Genomic DNA, 22,886 nt, shown 5'->3' with positions numbered 1-22,886 from the left:
TATAGTAGATTTTTTGATGAAATAGAATCCGAGGGCTGGGCCGCCTTAAATGACATGTCGTTAGAAACCTAAAGCGGCCTGAATAAAATATCGTTTTAAATCTGAAATGAGCCAAACGAACTACGAAAATTTTAGTCCGACATCAGAATCGGCCTCACTGAGGACCTCAGGACCTAGCGTAATTAAGTACGTTAGCACGAAGCGATTTGAGAGAATTTTTTTCAAAAACCTGAAGGGACTTGAAACGGCGACCCGAACGTGAGCCCTTAGAACAGAACGACCCTAAACGATATTTCGCGACTTGATTTTGAACCGGGACTTGAATGTTCATTTCTTCTTGCCGTCCACTTGAAATTAACCTGTGACTTAAGAAGCCTACACTGACTTGAAAGAAATATCTTTATGTGACCCAGAATCCTCATTCGAATAACCTGAACGATATTGCATGATCGGATCTCTGAGTGACGTGAATTAAATAATTTTTTTAGAAACCGAAGTGTCTTAGTAAATTTCTTTTAGAAAACTAATGTGACGCGTGTCAACTGGTCAGATGTAAATGTATTGTTCCTGCAAACACCCAATAGGCAAATCTTAAAAATAACAACGTTGTAGCGAATAATTCTGGTGTGGTAATGGTCTACTTACAAACTCGAACATGCGGTTACGCGTATTCCTTCTTTTGCATTGGCAATTCAGCACTCACCTGAAAAAATAGAGGAAATTACTATTAATCCAATAGTAAGGTCGCAATAATTATTGTTGTGTCAAAGACGTTCGGCCACTTATTGTTAAACTGAGGGAGCAATTGGGTATTTAAAACATGCACTCACCCACAAAAGTCATGGTACAGCAGTTTACTGCATTAAAAAGTCCAAATATTTTCCATATGTGAAATCAAAACTTCAATTTGTTTACGTAGAAGTAATGTGTAATGTGTCTATGCCAACAGCAATATTGTAAATATTTACAAGAACTCAAACTTATTCTGATAAAAATCAAATGTCATTTTCTAACAATAAATGGATTCCACGAAAGTCTTGGTGCAGGTAAAACATTTGAATTTTTATTAAAAAAAATAAGAATGCATTTGTTTATTTCTTTGCAAAAATACGACAAATAGTCAGTGTCATTTACGTTATAGTCGTTGAAAGTTAAAAATATGGGTAGAACCGAGCTCAGTCAGGGTGAAAGAAAAATCGTTATTCGTTTAAATAAAGAAGGAAAATCTTACGGTGAAATTTCAAAAATTGTAAAAAAAGTCCCTCTACTATCCAAAAAATAGTGAATCGTTTCAAATATCACAATAGAATTAGCAACGAGATACATTCTTAACGAAATCAAGAAGGACCCGAAGAAAAGCTCGTCGATGTTGGCTTCTGAGCTGAGGGAACATTTTGGAACTGTTGGTCATGAAGAAACAATTCGTCGAACGCGTCATAAAAGAGGGTATAAAGGCTGTAGTGCGCGAAAAAGACCTTATGTAAGTGCCGTAAATAGAAAAAAACGCGTTGAATTTGCCGAAAAATACAGAGCGATCGAAAGCGAATTTTGGAAAAAAGTTATTTGGTCAGACGAGAGTAAATTTAATCTTTTTGGACCAGGGGAAGCTTTCAATCAAAAAAATACGATTCCAACCGTAAAGTATGGAGGAGGTGGACTAACGGTCCGGGGTTGTATGTCATCTTTTGGTGTGGGCAAATTAGCAATAATTGATGAGACCACGAACCAACAAGTATACCTGAACATATCAAAGGCAAATTTGAAACAAAGTGCGGAAAAATTGGGGTTGGCGGAAAATTTTACTTCCAGCAGGATAACGACCCTAAACCTAAGTCTTATACGGTACGCCAGTGGTCGATATACAATACTCCGCATCAACTAGAAACACCCCCACAACGTCCCGACCTTAACCCAATTGAACATTTATGGGACCATTTGGAAAAACAAATTAGAAAACATATAATTCACAATAAAGAAGATTTAAAACGGGTTATCTTGGAAGAATGGTCGCAAATGTCCAATGAGGTTACGGGAAAGTTGGTTCGATCAATGCCAAATCGTTTGGTGGAAGTCCTTAAACAAGAAGGGTACTCCGCTCGGTATAATTTTTTTCTTTTTTTTACGAATAATGGCGAGCGTTTTACCTGCACCAAGACTTTCGTGGAATCCATTTATTGTTAGAAAATGACATTTGATTTTTATCAGAATTAGTTTGAGTTTTTGTAAATATTTATAATATTGCTGTTGGCATAGACACATTACACGTTACTTCTATGTAAACAAATTGAAGTTTTGATTCCACATATGGAAAATGTTAGGAATTTTTGATGCAGTAACGTGCCGTACCATGACTTCTGCGGGTGAGTGTAAGTAACCTTAGACAAAAATTACCAAAAAAACTTGACTTTGGTCAAAGTCAATTCTCGTAGAGAATATTTTATTGTAAATGGTACATACAGGCATCAGTTCGCTATAAAATATAACGCAATATATTGACAAAAAGGCGGACAGTAAAATTAGAATTTTGAAATTTAAAATAGTAAAGAAACCTCTCGGTTGTAGCAATATTTCTTGTTTTGTCCCTTTTCTTCCAAGTTAAGAACCTCCTTCCGATCAATGACACACAAAGATCACAATGATTACTTGGAAACTTAAAAAAAAAAAAAAGATACAAAACCAATATGGCGGGTCAACTGCGCTTAATGCGTATCTGCCGTTTCGTTAAGCAAATTTATACCGAATTGGCATTAATAGGAGGCCGTAATGAAAATGAAAGTTTCGAATTAAGCTAATCAAAAGTCCAGATTCATCCATCGTTCATTGTCTATCTATTAGATTAGAGAAGGCCATTTTCTATGCGGTCGACCGCCAGTAAAAGTCAACGTGAAATACGCACATTTAAAAGTCGTTGAACTTCCTGGTAAAACATAAATTAAACCGCAATTTAAACCGCGCTTTTTATCAAATTAGGTACGCGCGCTTATTTTCGTGGGTTCGTACCTTTACAGTGGAGCAAACGAGACGTACCTTTACGTCGAGTAAACTAGAACATTATCAAACGGTACATCAATCTGGACGAGCCGAGTTCCGTCGCAATACGAGCGTTAGTATATCATTCCAAACTCGTTTGGAAATGAAGAAGTGTACGACGTAATAAAAACTGTTCAGGTGGGCGTATAAAGTGATATTTTTATTGCTTGTATTAGTATAACGAGTGTCCACGTAATACGACAAATATGTCGATTGTGTTCAAGTCTAGCGACTGCATAAATTTTAGGTGCACAAGTGTGAAGCCGCAGCGCGACCTCACCCGGCTAATTTTCACTTATTGACCGATGAGTAATGCTCGAAATCGTATCGGTGACTTGAAAATTGAAAGCTTTCAATGACCAGCCATAACATCCTGACGGTGGGTTGAAAGGCTTCTTTTGTATACAAACATGTTGTACACAAATTGCAGAAAATGGTTCGTAAACGTGCGAAATATCAGAAGAAAAGAGCACAGCTCAGGCTCGGAGGTGCGTCATTAAAATTTGAAAAATTTCATCAACCGAATGAAAAACCAATTTTCTAGTACGCAGTCATCGTAGTAATGAAAATGACATGAATGAGAAATTAATTTGACAAAAAAAATTAATATTTAAGGGCATGAATAAGCTGTTATTTCAATCGCCCCATGGGCATTGCGCAGACCCTCAAAAGTTAGGGGGTCAAAGGCCAATCCACGCCTCCACGTGGTGACCCCTCCTCCTCGAATTTGGGTAATCAACCCCAGAGGAGAGAGAAAGGGGTACCGGGCTCGGAAGGCAAAAGCCTGAATGCTTAAAGTAATAGTGTTGCTTTGCGTACATTCAAACAAGCGAACGGTTTCACTTTCCAGAAATAAAGGTATTCTTTTTTATTTCTCAGGAAAACGCAGTCCCATATCATTCAATACTCACCCATGGATTGCCGCGATACTAATATGTACTAATTAAATAGCTTTAAAATTTCTCAGATTACATTGCATCATAATTGTGGGGGTAATTTCGAAAACGCCTTCCTAATATAAATGCCAAATTGGATTTCCTTGAAAGCCACCAGCTGTCCGATTGCCGGATTCGCCGAAGATGCTATATAGAAGATATGAAGGAAATCTGTCAGGCAACCACCCATTTCGATCGCTGTTTGCGAGCGCTCCGCATCAGTTAAGTTCGAATGAATCTGTCAAATGTCAAATGTCGGGAGACTCATGCGCACAACCGGCTGCCTTACTACCCGTTATCCCATTGACGCCAACCGAGGTTTTATCCCGAGGGACAGTTCCGGTCGACGGTGGAAAGCTGCAAACGAGGTTTTTAGTGGTTAGGCGCTGCTTAGTATAACACAGTGAATCCCACACTACCCTGCCAATCCGTCATCAGGCATGGGTGTCTTTAGAAGATTTTCCTCGTACAAAAAAAAAAAAAAAATCCCATTGACGGACCCGTGTCAGGCCAATTTCTCCAACCCTGACTGAACTAACCTAAACTATTCTGTCAAATACTAAGTATAGCGGGGTGTGCCTGATGGTCTGTAGATCGTAGGTGACCGCGGGGTCCCAGGCGCATGCCAATAACTGAACGCCCCATTGCCTGTCATCCCATCGGTAGATCGCGCACGTGGTCAAGATCGCTCAGTCATCCCAAGATTCCCACGTCCGCAGTGCCTTAAGGTTGCATCTCAAACCACGTGACACCCTCAACCGGGAGGTACACGGACAATGTGGCGGGGGCTGAGCAATGCGTGATCGATCGGTTGACTATCGCGTGATCCGATCGCCGTTCGTGGGCTAAGCGCATAACGTGTTAATTCATTACAAAGCATCACCTTTGGTGGGCACCCACGAGCTACAGAGTATCGGATTTGACATGAGATCTAGCGACAAGATAACAGGTAATGGTATAACCAGTTATACGCCTGGAATCCTGTGGTTACCAATGATTAACGGATAACCCTTACGCCATATTTGACGTGTGTCTTTGGAATCGGGCCTATAACAGGATGCAATTGGAATAAATTAATGCTGAACCACAGAGTCCAATGGTAGGCTTGCCGCGGGCGCCGCATTAACAGGTCAGGGAATAACAGGTAATACGTGCATGTTCGATAAAAGTGATGAGTGGTAATTAAATAATATGTTGTGCGTGTTCCCCTTTTTCGATATTTTTAGAAATTGTCGCAATTTTCGCAATTAGCACAAATTAACCGACGAACAGAGAGCTGCAGCTTATGCTATCAAAAAAATCCTAGTTTTTAATAGGCCACGGGTTCAAATTCCTAGCTTTGCAGCTTTGCAGCGTAAGAGAGCAGACACAAAGAATGTTTTTTTTTTTTTATCAAAGTCTCCTCCCGACACAGGTCTAAAACCGCAAAAAATACCTATCATGTCTTCCGAGCGATCAATGACGTCTGCAAGCACAACAATGTGACATATGCCAGGGTCAAAAATCAGTTCTTTCTGCATCGCGTGGTTCCATCAGCTGCAGGCCGGCAAGTATCACTTTCCGCACTTGTTGCTAGGCAAATCGCCATTACGTACTACGAACATGTGCGTTACGATAACCGACCTAAATATTTTAAAGTGAACTACGCAACCCCTTCGACCTGTACTTTCGTACAACGATCATTTAAGTGGTTCTAATTCTCCCTAGCAAAATTATCGTTCCCATTCACTCAACAATTCATAATGGGTTCAATTGGCCTACAAGAACTTATCGTGTAACATTACTACCAGAATGATAACCCTTTATCAAAGCAGCCATAATAATTAATTAAAATAAAAACCTCGATACCAAGTCATCTTTAAATAGCCAAAGCCTGAAATTCGAACCACAACAAATCGAAGGAAGTACAATCCGATGAATGAAAGTTAGTTCGCCTTTCACTCGTTGAGCTATTTGTCCTCTTATCTCAACATGTATTTATGTGTATTTCTATTGTGACTTAACAAAAACTCGATAACTTGTAGGTATAGGTGTCGCACCGGATCCATTAAATGGTTATTTGTTCTCGTTAAAAATAGGTTTTTGATTGACACTTTCACGTTTACGGGACGATATCGAGTCATGGCGCCTTAAGTACGTTGAAGCGTCTCAAGGTTAACGAGAGCTCTTCTAATAATCTCTTGTATGCGAGTCCCGCATGAACCTGACAGTGGGCATGACTTACCCATCTTAATTGCACTAATTAGCGGCAGATTTCATTTTTTCTACTTGGGAACAAAAGGAGATTAAAACCGCGCGTCTGATTCACGGACGCTGATTGGAACGAAGTGCTCCTCTATCTCTGATAAAACTTTATTGAACAAATTCTTCTAGCCGCTGGGCAACATATACAGAGATTTCAACAACGATTCCAATCCTAGTCGAGTGGGTTCCAATTTTTACCGATACTGTTAAAAACCGTTTATCTAGATTACCCACTGCCGGTACTACCTGCTTGTAAACTGGTAAAAAGTGAACTAAATAATGATCGGCAGATTAGGAAATCTACACAATCGAGTGGTGTCCAATCTTCAGTTTGATAGGTGTGTCTAGACCGTAAACCGAAAAGTTCGCAGCTTTAAGTGCAGCTTCTAGGTACGTTCACAACATGAACGGAAAGGGACACCTCGGATACCTCAAGACTTAATTTTTGAGCAGGGTAGGCACTACGCGAACCAACAAAACCCAACGCATTCTTTCATTCCTCCGCATGACCACACTGATCAATAAACGTAACAAAGATATGTATGCATTTGTCTAGTTTTACTCTGGACCTCGCGTGTATACCAGGTATACCGGTATGAAGAGAGCGCCAGGATGTAAATGTCTCGAAATAGCGCATTTGTTGTAAGCAAACCTTTTTTTGCGTTTGCCCGGTTGGTGTGCAAACTGACAAACATATTTAGTACAGATCAAGTCCATGAACAAATAACAAGATATTATTTCATTGTGCCAAAAATGTCGAATTTTGTACCACCAAATGATGATTTTCGGAAAGCATTAATTTTTTGCTTTCCTTTGAAGAAAAGTGCTGCAGAGTCGCGTCGAATGCTTGTCGAGGCATTTGGTGATTATGCTTTATCAGAAGCAACGTGCAAGAGATGGCTTCAACGATCCAGAAATGACGATTTTGACGTGCAAGAACGTGGCAGACCACCAAAAAAGCTCGAAGACGCCGAACTGCAATCGATATTGGATGAAGATGACGCTTTAGGTCAAAAGCAAATGGCAGAAATGTTAAATGTTGCACAACGAACAATTTCTGATCGTTTAAGAGCTGTGGGAAAGTTCCAAAAGTGTGGAAAGTGGGTGCCGCACGAATCGAATGAAAGACAGATGGAGAGCCGGAAAAACACCAGTGAAATTTTGCTTCAAAGGCGCGAAAGGAAATCAGTTTTGCATCGAATTGTTACTGGAGATGAAAAATTGATTTATTTTCGAAATCCTAAACGGAAAAATCACGGGTTGATTCGGGACAACCATCAACATCGACTGCAAAACCCGATCGATTCGACGAGAATGCTGCGTGTTCGGTGGGATCAGAAAGGTGTGGTGCACCACGAGCTTTTAAAACCTGGCGAAACCGTTAATACTGCTCCCTACCGACAACAATTGATTAATTTAAACGATGCATTGATCGAAAAACGATCAGAACGGGCCAGAAGACGCGAGAAGGTGATTTTGCTCCGTGACGACGCACCTGCACACAAACCAACACCAGGATACCATCGAAACACTTGGCTGGGAGTTGCTACCCCATCCGCCGTATTCGCCAGACTTGGCCCCTTCGGACCACCGCTTGTTTTCATCGGTGCGACACGCATTGGCTGAGCAGCACTTCGATCCCTACGAAGAAGTAGAAGATTGGGTGTCTAATTGGTTTAATGCCAAAGAGGCACATTTCTATTGGCGTGGTATCCGTAAATTGCCAGAAAGGTGGTCGAAATGTGTAGAAAACAATGGTCAATATTTTGAATAATATTTTTTTCTTTCCTTGTTAAAATTGGTGTTTTATTTTCACAAAATAGCGCTCATTTTATACCGGTAGACCTGGTAGTATCGCAACAAACATCTTTAGTTTTAATTTGTTCAGGGTGTCTAAAGAAAGCTGCAATATTTAAGGGGGTGATTTCTGAGATCATTTTGTGTAAAAAGTCCCTATGAACATACGTCCGGAAAGTATTGTTTCCAAAAAATACAGGGTGTCATTTTTTTTAAATAACGGTTTTTGAAAAATAATTCAAATATCTTTTGACCAATTTGTTTGAAATTCTGTAGCGTTGCTTGTAGTAACAAGGGGCTGATTTGGTCCGAACTAGACAACTAATTATCAAATCTAGTAGAGCAAGGGGGGGAATTTGACAACAGAATGTACACTACTGATTATAATTTGTTTTCGATGTTTTTTTGAGACTGAAAAGCAGCTGAAAACGCAACTTTTTTGTCTCTCGAATTTTCATCATATCTTGCTTCGTTTAGGAGATTAAAAATAAAAACCATTTTATTGCGTGTCCGTTCATCACACAAGAACACTTTCAAACATTCTGAGAATATTAGGAATATTAAAATCGATTCCTAATTACTACAGTGCTACCAAATTTCAGAAAATTAGGTCAAAGGATGTTTATGTTATTTTTCAAAAACCGTTATTTAAAAAAAGATTTAACACCCCGTGTCTTGGAAACAAAACATTTCCAGGCTTACGCTTATGAGAACTTTTTCTCGTAAAATGACATGAAAAATCCCCCTTAAATATTGCCGCGTCTCTTTTAAAGAGCCCGTACATCATCAGGAGAATTCCAGAGTTATCCATGACTTTTATACAAGTCAATTACATGTAAAATTCCACTATTAGTCCGCTCCATGATGAATAAGTGTTTCTCTTCAGTGGAAAGAATGTAAAATAAATCCCAAAAATATTCGGACTACTTTTAAAGATTTTTCGAGTCGTAATTAGATTTATTCGTTTTTTTTTACATCAAAAATGTGTGTAGGAATAATTTATTTATATGTTTGAATAAAAAAGGAAACGTAATTTTAGTAGCGTATTTTCCAATTTGAAAAAAAGGTCCAGAGAGCAACTAAACGCGGCAGAACAATACTCGCACGGTATACACAACAAAGTGATTTATAATAGAAAAATATATTTCTTAGATATATGTTATGCGCTTTTTTCTTTGTTGAATACAGACACCGCAGACAACGGTTAGAAATAATATCCATAATGTAGCGGGTGCCAAACAAAAGCAATATCAGTTTTGATGAGAAGCAATTAGTGATATATCGTTGTAAAAATGGTAATTACTATAAAAAGATTAGAAAAATCCAATTAAAGAAGAGCACAGTTGGAGGCAAAGGTCAACATTACAAAAATGAAGATAGAACACTTCCAAAGAAAGTAACAAGTCATTCAAAATTGTTAAACGAGACCGACAACCACTTCCTAACTCATTATGAACCATTGAGGGAAAACCCCAAAGTCAGTGTTCTAAAGATGAACATCCCATTGCAAAATCATTTTAATAAACTAACTAGTACTCACGCTACTTGTCGGTGCATTAGAAGCCATGAATGTCACGACGGAGTACCCGGGAAAAGCTATGGCTTAGTAGTAAAAACGTAAAAGTGCGATTAAATTTTGCTGAAAAAATCATTTCCAAACGAGATGTTATAATAACATTCTTGGTTCAGACAAACATCAAATGGTGTGAAGGAAAAAAAAATGAAGAACTGAAAAAAACCACATCTTCGTCCAACAGTGAAACGTGGACGGGGTGTGGTTTTGGTTTGGGAGTGTGTATCAGCAGGAAGAACCGGTGAATTAATTTTTATTGAACAAACTACGGACCAAAATGCGTATTTAAATATTCTAAGAGAAAATCTAAGAAAAAGAGCTGAAAACGTGGACATATTAAATTAGTTTCAATTATACCAAGACTACGACTGGAAAGTCTTTAATGCTCCTTCCAAATTTCCAAACCTCAATCCAATAGAAAATTTAGAGCATTATTTGAATCAACAGCATAGAAAATATTAAATAGCATCAAGAGAAGCATTGAAAACCAAGTTACAGGAAAAATGGAACAAAAGTGATTTAAATTATTTAAGAACTAATAACGAAAATTAGACATCCTAGAAACCCTCTACACAACCCACCCAACGAAGTGCTATACGAAAGAGCACAAATAACCAAAATAACGGAAAGACTACAACAACTACAAACTAATTGGAAGAATAATCCACGCAACTGGACGATACTGAACCCACTTACGATAACAAGACAGACGAGACAATCCCGCTCCCTTTTTCCTTCTAACACCCTCTTAGAATGTTTGGATAGACAATAGAAAGGTCCGGTTTTTTTCTTTTTTTTTCCTTTTTTTCCTTTTTTTTTCTTTTTTCCTTTTTTTCCTTTTTTTTCTTTTTTCCTTTTTTCCTTTTTTTTCTTCTTTTTTTTTTCGATTGTATTCAAAGGTTAAAGAGGTAGCTAAGTAATAGCATAATATTGTTACAAAACAAAATTGTACTCATGGGCTGAAAGACCATATGGGTCGATGGCTCCTTTCCACTGGAAATAAAGATTTGTTATATATAATTATTTAAGAAAAATTGTACCTCTATACTTAAACGTTTGAAAAGCGAAGTTGAGGCAATAGGGGGTCATACAAAATAATAATTTAACGAACTATGTTGTTATTTATCTTTAAACGAATCATAAACTTATAATATTTACGTATTAGTTATTACCGTTCGAATATTTTTGTGACGCGTTTAGTTGTCCTTTGGACTGTTCATTCGCATTGGAAAATAAGCTATTGAGGTTCCGTGTTCTTTTTTTATTCGGACTGTTAAATAAATGATTGCTGAAGACATTTTCGATATAAAAAAATAACTATTGGGTTGTTCGATAATTAATATCGTATTTTTTATGTTTTTTCAAAGTGAATACACTTATATTAATAATAAATATTAATCAGTGATGTGGTGGCCATCTTGGTGGATGACCTATTGCCATCTTTCGGCAAGTTGGAAAATTCCGCGTTCGAAAAAGCCTTGATTTTTAGAAGAAAAAATTGATTTAACTCATTTTTAACGGCAAGATCAGAATCGAGATTTTTACCATTCAACTGATTTTGAAGAGAACGAAACAAATAATAATCCGATGGCGTCAAGTCAGGGCTGTATGGTGGATGAGGCATCAGTTCCCAATTTAGTTCCAGTAATTTTTGATGTGTTATTAAAGACGTATGGGGTCTAGCGTTATCATGATGGAACAGTACCCCTTTGCGATTGGCGAGATCAGGACGTTTTCTTTTGATTTCTTCGTTCCATTTCGATAGCTGACAACAGTAAACGTTCGAATCAATAGTTTGGTTTCTCGGAAGCAGTTCAAAATAAATAATACCCTAGTAGTCCCACCACGCAGATAGCAAAATCTTCTTTTGATGAATATTGGCTGCGGACGTCGATTGCGCAGGTTTATCTTGTTTGGTCCATGATCGTTTTCGGACTACGTTATCCTAGACAATCCATTCTTCATCACCCGCTATGACTCTTCTTAGAAGTGGGTCGTTTTGGTTACGATTCAGCAAAAAATCGCATACGTTAATGCGTTGGGTGAGGTGAATTTCCTTCGATTCGTGAGGAACCCAAACATCTAATTTGCTGACGAACCCAAACTTTTTTAAATGCAGATAAACGGCTGAATTCGATATATTCAACTTTTCTGCCATCTCTCGAGTTGTCATACGCCGATTAGCTTCGATTAAGGCCTTCATTTTATCGTTATCAGTGGCGATTGGGCGTCCAGCGTGTGGTGCGTCTTGGACGTTAAAATTTCCGGAACGAAAGCGAGAAAACCAACGCTGCCACTGGCGTTCAGTAAGGCAGTTCTCACCACAAACTTCACGCAATTTCTTCTGAGCTTGTACTGCATTTTTGCCCTTTCGAAAGTGAAATAGTAAAATGTGTCGATAATGCTCACTTTGATTGTCCATATTCAACTTAAATTTTAAACAACTTCTGGTTTACTAGTCACGTTCGATTTTCGAACGAAAAAAGTTTGAAACATAACCTTTAAAATGGCATATGATAATATAAGCGACGAGATCACTATGTACGAATTAAGCCATCTATGAGGATAAAACGACATTAATTATCGAACTACCCAATAAAACATTTAATTCGGGCTTGTAAAATCTTAAAAGAGGGTGCGTCCAGGTACTTTTAGGGGTCAGTGTACTTTAACGTATCTTCCATTAATGTATCTTTAGGCCGCCAAACGACATTAAAAAGCTAGCCCACATGTTGGCGAACGGGCGTTAAATGGTACGCACTAGATGAGCGCATGCGTACGGCGGGTCGTGCTCGCTCGCCTGGCGCGCAAATGGATGGGGCAAAAAACGTATTCTATCCACATTTTGCCAGGAGCAAGAGGAATCGGAAAGCAATTTTTAACGTTCGAAGTCGAATATAAAGTTCTACTGACTACTTGAATAACGGCATCCTGTACATGTCCAATTTGGGCATATATTAACTAGCGCTTTCGCATTAATAGAGTCATTAAACTATGCGCACAAATTTGTGAATGGAATGGAAAGTTGCCCAGTGGATGGATGATTCACCAAATAGTCCAATTTACTCGGAAATTGAATGGTACTTGAACTGTTCTCGTTTATTTACGACTTTCCAACAACAGATAACTCGGGCACCGATTACTGAAAACTTGTAGATTCCACTCGATTTGGCCGAGAGAAAAAAAATAAATATTTACCCCGCGACCTCTGGGTGACCCAAAAAATATCCGAATGATTGTTCTCCAAATAAATGACTATAACAAATAAAAAATTCCTTCAGTTTGGAGTTGAATAATATTTACATTCCGATACCCAAAGATGACATCATTCGACATCCATTTAAAGCCAATTAAAAATTGTAAAATGACTCTGTGGAATTCCAGCATTGAATGCGACAAAGATTGAAATTCGAGAATATTTATGGCTTTACAGTATTCCACCCCTATGGATATTTAACTTGGCATGTAAATTTGTAAATGCACCAAGGCCGACAATTATCCGTTTTCGGTGTGTATGTGTCGAAACATACATATTGCATATTAAATACTTGTATCGATTAGAATCTAGTTTATGGCGTATTCGACTACCTATTTGGACTTTTAGCGTAAATCTAGACAAATGTTATTGTAACTAAGTTAGATAAAATATGTTACACGTTTATTAATGGGCATGCTTGATAAAGCTATCAGAGCATATATGAATTAATTGCCGTTTTAAGTAACATATTCATTAACCAGTGGCGAACGGAGAGAGCTGATTATTATTTTAAAACACATTTTTCACGCCGAGCAGATGTTTTTAGTCGTTGCGAATTATTTTTAAAAGTTGTTTAGAAAATTGCCTAAACAACATACAAAATCACCGTTACAATATCGAGATCGTAAATTTCCAGGGCGTGATGTATTTTCGGCGAATTTATTCGTTAATTAAATCGATTTACTCATTTCGAGCGGGTTAAATTTAATTTAGTGCTGTTATAATTAGAACGAGGAACTCGATATGGAATACGCTAAAATCTGAAAAAAATTTTTTTAATGCGTTCGTTTGAATTACCATTTCGATATAGTCCTGATTAGTCACGACGTGTCTATATAGTCAGGAGAGTATCTCAACGCGTCAGGTTCATGAGATTTCGAAAAAAGAACATCCGTTCTTAATGGTTTCAAGGCGTCCATTGTTTTTTAAACATAAAACGTTTAAAACGCGAATCTGTAATAATAATGTAAGCAACACATACAGTGAATCCCAAAAATATTCGGACGCGCTCCTTTTACAGATTTCACGAGTCCTAATTAACCATATTAGTATTAGGGGTACAAATAAGTTTCCGCCGTTTAACAAAGCATGGTCCCACCAGAAGGTTATGCTGCAATTGCTAGATGTAAATCTTACTATCGCAAGTTTGATCAACTAGTAACAACATAACCTAGAAGTATTAGTGGTTTCGTATCAGCATCACATTTTTTTTTCTTGCAAAAATGTCAAGTTTTGTGCCGAATAAGCGTCATTTGCGGGAACTTTTGATTTACTTCTTTAATTTGAAGAAATCTGCAGCTGAGGCGCATCGATTGCTTGTAGAAGCATATGGTGAGGCTGCTTTGAGTGAGAGAAGTTGTCGTGAGTGGTTTCACAAGTTTAAAAACGGTGAGTTTAACGTGGAAGACAAAGGACGCAGTGGAAGGCCGAAAACGTACGAAGATACGGAATTGGAAGTGTTATTGGAGGAAGATTCGTCTCAAACACAAAAAGAACTTGCACTTACATTAGAAGTGACGCAACAAGCAATTTCACATCGTTTAAAAATGTTGGGAATGATTCAAAAACAAGGGAATTGGGTTCCTTATGAACTGAAACCCAGAGACGTCGAACGCCGATTTTGCATGAGTGAAATGCTGCTTGCCCGGCATAAAACAAAGGGTTTTTTGCATCGTGTAGTCACTGGGGATGAAAAATGGATTCATTATGATAACCCAAAGAAGAAGAAATCATGGGGTCCACCTGGCCATGTTTCAACATCAGTAGCCAAATCAAATATTCATGGAAAAAAACTCATGTTGTGTATTTGGTGGGATCAACTTGGTGTTGTATATTATGAGTTGCTCAAATCGAACGAAACTATTACTGGAACTCTCTACCGAACACAATTAATGAGATTGAGCCGAGCACTCAAGGAAAAACGCGCTCATTACTACTCTAGACATGACAAGATTATTCTCCTACATGATAATGCTCGTCCGCATGTTGCGGCACCGGTTAAAACCTATTTGGAAACACTTAATTGGGAAGTCCTGCCCCACCCGCCATATTCACCAGACCTTGCCCCATCCGACTACCACTTGTTTCGATCAATGGCACACGGTCTGTCTGAGCAGCGCTTTACATCATATGAAGATACCAAAAATTGGGTCGATTCATGGATAAGCTTCAAAAGATGAAGAGTTTTTTCGCCGTGGTATCCGAATGCTGCCAGAAAGATGGGAAAAAGTAGTGGCCGTTGATGGGCAATACTTTGAATAAAACGTAATATCCCGTTCTTTCACAATTAATTCCAATTTTTTTATAGAAAACGGCGGAAACTTATTTGTACCCCTAATAATTTTTTTTTTTTTTTTTTTTTACGTTTGAAATGTCTCTATCAGCCGTCTATTTAGCGGTCTGCATAAAAAAGTATGCGAAATCATAATAGTTTATATTGAAATTTCAAGAAAAAGTCTGGAGAACCATTAAACGGGTCACAAAAATATTCGGATGACACACGCAACAAAATGATTCACAGCAAAAAATTTATTCTTACGCATTTGCATGCATTTTCTTGATCGCAGACCAAATTGAAAAAAAAACATATTCAATCTAAACGTACACAGCTAAACATTAAAAATAGGAACCTTGCGCGGATTCTAGGATATCGGTCACACCTGACACTAAACAACAAACTATTAATTTACAAATGCACCATCAAGCCTGTCTGGACATACGGAATCCAGTTGTGGGGAACTGCCATTGGATCAAATCTTGATACACTCCAGAGATATCGATCGAAAACATTGCGTATGTTAGCAAAAGCACCATGGTATGCGAGCAATGAGACCCTACGTAATGATTTAAAGGTTTTAAAGAAGAAATTGAAAACCACTCCAAAAAGTACATTTTACGCCTTAATAGGCATCAAAATCACCTGGCTGTAAACCTAGTGGACTCCAACAATTACTCTCACAGATTAAAAAGATTCAATCCTTTAGAATTGAGTTACAGATTCAACAGGTAAACAGGGAGACTAAACAGTTAGTCTCCCTCTACCTATTGTATTTAATTTTAATTATATAAACAAGTTACTAAATGTCCCATAATAATAGTGACAGATTGTAACATTATGGTATTAATAAAAAAAAAATTTTAAAATTGCATGCATTTGTTGCTTGCTAAATGCAGATATCGCAGAGTAAAATTGGAAATAATATCCATCATGGGTCGGGTACCAAACAAAAGTAATGTTAGTTTTGATAAAAGGCAATTAGTAATATTTCATTACGAAAAAGGTAATTCCTATAAAAATATTGGGGGAATGCTCCAATTAAGTAAGAGCACAGTTGGAGACATTGTAAAACGTTATAAAAATGAAGGTAGAATACTTCCTTAAGACGTCACGGATGCTTGTTAATGCACCATGGTATGTTGGCAACAATACAATTCACTCCGACCTCTCAATCAAAACAGTCCGAGAAGGAATAGAGAGCTACTCAAGTAACTACATGCGAAGATTAGATCACCACCCAAATCACTTAGCCGTAAATTTACTGGACACAGCGACATATACAACTAGGTTGAAGAGATTCAACCCTGTAGATTTGCCACATAGATTCGACCAAGTAAGGGACTGAAATGTTGGTCCTTTTACTACATCACTTAGTACTATAATCTGTAATTGCCAGCATAGATATTGAATGTCCAATTTATTTTTACCTTTATTGTGACAGATTGTATCTCTACAAGTAATTAAATTAAATTAAAAAAAAAAAAAAAGAATACTTCTAAAAAAACAAACAGGTCGATCAAAATTGTTAAATGATAGAGACAACCGCTTCATAATGAGAACCATTAAGAAAAACCCTAAAGTTAGTGCTCTAAAATTGAAGACCCCATTGGAAAATCATTCCAATAAAATAGTTAGTACTGAAACCATTCGTCGGTCCATCAGAAGCCATGGATATATCACGGAACGGTATCCAGAAAAAAACCATGGCTTAGCAGTGAAAATGTAAAAGTACGAATCAATTTTGCTAAAGAATTCATTTCCAAATTAGAGAATTACTGGAATGATGGAATTTTTTGTGATGAATCAAAATTTAATATTTTTGGCTCAGACGGACCTCAAATTGTATGGAGGAAAGCAAATGCAGAACTACAGAGACAACATCTTTGTCCTACAGTAAAACATGGAGGAGGTTCAGTTTTGGTTTGGGGGTGTACATCATCACTAGGAGTCGGCGAATTAGTTTTCATTGATGGTATTATGCACGAAAATGCATATTTAAATATTCTAAGACAAAATTTACGGAAAAGTGCGGAAAACGTGGGCATATTAAATTCGTTCAAGCTATACCGAGACAATGATCCCAAACCTACCGCTCATATTGTTCGTGAATGGCTGTTGTACAATTGTCCTGAAGTCCTTAAAACCCCTCCCCAATCTCCAGACTTAAACCCCATAGAAAACGTACGGCATTATTAGGAAAAACAACTTAGAAAACATGAAATTACATCAAAAACAATATTAAAAACCAGGTTGCGAGAAGAATGGAATAAAATTAATTTAAATTATTTAAGAAAAATTGTATCTTCTATGCCTAAACGTTTGAAAGGTGTAGTTGAGGCGAAAGGTGGCCATACAAAATACTAAATTAATTAATTAGGTTAATTATATATCTTTAAGTCAATTATATAGATATAGTAGTTATATGTCAGTTATTACCGTGCGAATATTTTTGTGACCCGTTTGATGGTTCTCTAGATTATTTCTTGAAATTTCCATATAAACTATTATGATTTCGCATTCCTTTTTCATGCAGACCCCTAAATAGAGGGTTAATTGAGACATTTCTAACGTAAAAAAAAATGAAAAAATAACTAATACGTTTAATTAGCACTCGTGAAATCTGTAAAAAGAGCGAGTCCGAATATTTTTGGGATTCACTGTATAACACACACACCGCGTCGTGGTTGTCTTGGTGATACGTTAATCTGCGAACGTGTCACAGCTGATCACCGCTAATTTACTGGTACAAAAATAGAAAAATAAACTTAATAAATGCTTAGATGGTAACTCAAGGGCTTAAAACATAATAATATGGGTCACCTAACAGTACATTTCGGAATCGTAGCGAAAAACAGAAAGCTCCAGTATAAGAGATTTTACAGGCTTTAAGAACACCTCTATCTCATCGTCTTACGACGTCCCGCGAGTCAGTTAAGCCAATATGGTATTCTTAAACCGTCTTGTCCGTACTTTTCGTCTCGCATTTCGAATGGGAAGATGATTCACTTGCAACGTAATATAATCGATAAACGACCTCTGCAATTTTAGTTTCAAAGTAGATGAATAGAAAATATACTTCACTTATTCCAATATTGATCAGATAAAACCAACGAGCAATTTCAATAGGGCAAAATGATAAATATTGCCATCCGATCCTGCATCTCAGTGAATAGTACTTATCCCTATTTTCTGGTAAGAATTTTTTTATGAAAACAAAGTGTTTTTTAATAATAATTTTTAAAATGTGCATAAAACATTATTTAAAACCTTGGACCTCGTTTGAAATGTGCTAAAAACAAACCAACCCCGGTAGGCGCGAGATTAACAAATACACGTCATTTTGATGTGACGATAGTGAAATTTTAGGCAACGTAGGTTGAAAAAAAATCATTTTTACTCTCACATGATCCTACAAAGTCAGGGCTATGTTGAGCTGCCGTTTTTAAGGCCTTGCCAACGTATTTTATTCGTATTTGCACTAGGTAGACGTAACGAGTAAAGTAGACCGTAATTCAACATTATACAGGTTGCCTAATACAGCTTCTCCAATGAGGATGATTAATTTGGTCCAATTTTGTTTTGTAGGGGCACGATACGCTGGTGAAAAAAAGGTATGCGACAAAACATTCAGGGATAGGCTTAAGTACTATAATGTATACCCGACAATTTCTAGTACTTAAATTCACAACATACAAGAAATAAATCTAAAACTCGATTTAGGTTATCCAATTTCTTGTTTAATTTCCCTTCACTACAGGTATACTGTTCGATAGCGTTTAAGACAAATTTCATAAGCATCATTCAATCCTTTAATATTACAAGATAATGCGGGGAAACTTCAAAGGTAATTTTAGACATATTATGGATAGGATTAAACATAAAAATCTTAGAGGACAATCGTATATTAAATGTTATAGACAGAATTTAGGGTAGAATTATGCGAATGTTAAAAATTGTTACACAAAATACCCTAAACGCCGTCGATTTATCACTTATTTGAAACATAAAAAAAAATTCGAAAAATCAATTTTTTATATTGGCAATAAATAATGTCTCGCGTAATTTATAAATTGTCTATCAAATTTCTGAGAAAACGTTATGGGACCATAGATTAAATTCTTAAAATTTAATTATTCTATTAAAATTAAGAGATAAGAAAGTGTTTTAGAAATGGATCAAAAAGGAGTTCTCACAGCTTTTACTTTTAATTTTTATACATTTAGCTCACTAAGTGATTTACGACGAAAGCCCAGAGCTGTGTTAAAGTTTTCAACATATTCAGTCTTGGGCTCCTATAGAGCAATCCCTGGGAGATAAGCTTTGAAAGCGATACAGAGTTTTTGGGTAGCTGTGTAAATGTTCAATCATGGATGACAACTGAATAGAAGGCGTCTCGAGATGATAAACCGATATATTCTAGAATGTACACCTAACCTTCAGTCTCTAACCCAATATTCCAATGTTTTAATTGTATTACCTACACCGTCAAAAATTCTAAAATTCGCACTTCAAAAAACCCTACACGGTACACAGTTTTGACACATTTCTTCTTAAAACGAGTTCTACTCTTGTCAAATTTAAAATGAGTTATTTAGAAAATGAGCATAAATCCAAAGCGCATGCGTAATAAATCATTTGAAAAAATATATTTTTTTTAAATATTAAATACCAAGTAGAAATGTCTAAATTTCTTGCTCGTATTATCTGACACCCTTTTGCACACATGTGCATTGTGCCTCTCCTTTATCGAAGGCATAAAACACCTTCCTTTAAGGAGATCATTGCTATGCTCACCTAACTAAACACTGGACGAAATCGGTAGATTATATTATTCACAACTAAAACGGTTCTAGGGATATTTGTAAATCGGTGCAATATCTACATTATCACTTGGACTCTAGGTCGTTGCTTATTTCAGATGCCACCGCTGAAACTAAGTAATTTCCACGAGAAACATTTATCTACCGAAGCCAACTCAATTTGAGGACGAAACACCTTTGCGGGGCATAAACAACGTGCTCAACACCGAAGAAAAAAAAATTTAAATACAATGTAAACAAACAATAACAACTAGCAGAAAAAGATGACCATAAATAGTAGCAACAAGGCCTTGAAATAATTAAACGCCTTTAGGTTCAATATTTAGGCAGACCCTGTGTAGTTACCTTTCTAAAAACCAGCTTTTTTGGGACGCTCGTTAAAGCAACACAATAAGTCCTTTCATATATTTAATAATCTGATAAAGATCGTCGATAATTTTCAGATGAGATCGTTTCCTTTCACGTCACCACTTCATCATCGTCCGACAAAAAATACTATTTTTGCAACCTCACTCAATTAAGGAAGAGAAATTCCGCGGTATTTGACTGGTAATTTAATCAAATGTGATCACCTACGCAAATAGTTAAACAGGCATTCGTAAGGGATCATTAGAACGGAGTACGTATCATAAATACATTCGTATACTCATTTTATCTAATGTGATAGATTTCCGTAACGAAAATTCATCAGCAACGCACGAGAAAAAGTCATCAGATATCACTCACCTGTTCGCGTGCACTTCAAGCGCATCCAAAAACGCACAGAACCCTTAGTGAAGAAAGGCGGGAAAAACAACAAAAATATTTTTTAAAAAATCACTAGAAGCACAAAAAGTATTTATTTCGAAACCAAAAAAGCAAACTCGCAACTGAAAAGCGTAAAAAGGAGCGGGCAATCGCGCAGCAGGGACGCACTATGCCTCGTGCTTCCAGCACCGCGATCCGAACAACAATAAGTGGAGTGTTCGGCTGAACGTCGGCCTCGCAGATGAGGCAGCAGGAAATGGAGGAGGCGATAGTGTAACCTAAGGCACCGATATTCGGCCAGTTACAGGACATGGCGATGAAAAGCGAAAGGGCTACTTCTGGCAGAAGAGGTTCGGTGCGCTTTAAGTTCTACGGACCTTAAAGATTTTTGAAAGCGCGGGGATTGCGTCTCCCGGGCTAACGTCAAAATGACCTGTCAAAACCTCAAAATTGCTGCCAACTTAACTGTTACATTATTTTTACGTCGTTGTCCATGCATACATACATACACACAGTGACTCGCATTAACATTCGGTCACTATGGCATTTTTGGAGGTATTAGGTTTTTTGCTAACTTATTCTTAACTAACATTATTCATTGCGTAATCTTTGGTCACAACAATGTTTCTAGTATATATAAATACATTTTTGATCTTCTAAATTTAATTATATACAAAGATACTGTCGAACAAAGAAAACAAGGCATAATTTTACTATCGCAAAGATGTTCGGGCACGGAATGCGGTGAAAAATAATAGAAAAACACTGCATACAGAGTGTTTTATGATCGTAAAAGATTAGAGATGCGCCAGACTCAATTTTCTCGTTAGTTGTGTTGTGCAGGGGGGTTTGAGGCGAACTTATCACTCACTAAAATTCACATTATGGAGCGGAAAGGCGAAAATGTTTCTTTCGGCATACGACAATTGATTAATTTTCATCGCGCTAGAGGCAGATCGCATCGAGAAATCGGCGATTTGTTCAAGAAGATCGGATTGAATCAATTCCGCAAAAAGGACGCCCGAAACCTATTTTAAGGGGGTGAGAAGCGTAAAATTATTAAACAAATTAAAATAAACCCTGGACTGAGTGATCCTAAATTAACCCCTGATTTACTGGAGTACAGTGGCGAAAAAGTACATCCCGACGCAGTTCGGCGATTATTAAAAGAAGACGGGTACAACGGAAGAGCAGCCCGAAAAAGCCCCGTACGCGTCGAAAGTCAATCGCAAGAGACGTCTCGCCTTTGCTCACGAGTTCGTTGTGAAAGAGAAAACATGCCGGGAAAGCGTTGTATTTCCTGATGAAAGAAAATTCACTATTTTCGGATCCGATGGTCGTCAAATGGTATGGCGCAAAAAGAACGAAGAGCTAAAAATGAATTATCTCCTGTGAAATACGGCGGAGGGGGCATGATGGTTTGGGGCTGCATCTCAGCTGCAGGAGTAGGCGAATTAGTGTTTATTGAAGGAAATTTAAATAAAGTCATGCACTTGGATCTTCTAAAACGAATTTTACTAAAAAATGCTGAAAAACTAGGTATGTGCGACAATTTTTAATTTTACGAGGATAACGATCCAAAACATAAGTTGCGTTTAGTCCAAGAGTACTTATTATGTTATTGCCCTAAAGCATTAAATCCTCCTGCACAATCACCTGATCTTAATCCCAAAGAAAATCTACGGGAATTTTTAGACCGTAAAGTCCATAATCAGCCAGTGAACTCCAAAAACGAGTTAAAACAACGATTAGTTGAAGAATGGCAAGGCATACCTGAAGATTACATTAAAAAAATAAATGAAAACATGCCGAAACGGCTACAACAAGTTACACAACATAAAGGCAATCCTACGAAGGATTAATTTGTTTATTTGTTTTTTTGTTTATATAAATTTTGTTTACAAGTATTATGTTCCTGGTATGTGTCCGAATATTTTTGCGATAGTAAAATTATGCCTTGTTTTCTTTGTTCGACAGTATCTTTGTATATAATTAAATTTAGAAGATCAAAAATGTATTTATGTATACTAGAAACATTGTTGTGACCAAAGATTACGCAATGAATAATGTTAGTTAAGAATAAGTTAGCAAAAAACCTAATACCTCCAAAAATGCCATAGTGACCGAATGTTAATGCGAGTCACTGTATGTATTGTAATTGTTTTTTTATTATTGTCACACAGGGTGATTCAAGGTGGCTCGCCCT

General features: G+C 37.2%; 1 protein-coding gene and 1 long non-coding RNA gene across 20 annotated transcripts in view; one reads left to right on the top strand and one right to left on the bottom strand.

The window, feature by feature from the left end:
* RhoGAP19D (Rho GTPase activating protein at 19D) overlaps positions 1–22,886 on the bottom strand; it is a 167,166-nt gene that overhangs the window by 94,566 nt on the left and 49,714 nt on the right. For 2 of the 19 annotated variants that reach the window (XM_066299564.1, XM_066299565.1), the window contains exon 1: positions 20,660–20,895. The exons of 16 other annotated variants lie outside the window; for them this stretch is intronic. Coding sequence is in view for 1 of the 3 variants with exons in the window: in XM_066299556.1 (XP_066155653.1) it covers positions 646–657 (12 nt within the window). In the remaining 2 variants the exon portion in view is untranslated. Of the gene's footprint in view, positions 1–645; positions 673–20,659; positions 20,896–22,886 lie in introns of those variants that run through there. One more of the 19 variants, XM_066299556.1, reaches the window with a different exon arrangement.
* On the top strand, positions 4,975–5,849 carry LOC136348620 (uncharacterized). Its single transcript, XR_010733690.1, has 3 exons — positions 4,975–5,109; positions 5,192–5,319; positions 5,380–5,849. It is a non-coding gene; the product is annotated as an uncharacterized lncRNA (long non-coding RNA).

This window comes from Euwallacea fornicatus, chromosome 34 (genome assembly GCF_040115645.1).
Source record: "Euwallacea fornicatus isolate EFF26 chromosome 34, ASM4011564v1, whole genome shotgun sequence".
Classification (NCBI taxonomy): Eukaryota; Metazoa; Arthropoda; class Insecta; order Coleoptera; family Curculionidae; genus Euwallacea; species Euwallacea fornicatus.
This window is presented reverse-complemented; position numbering and strand designations above follow the sequence as displayed.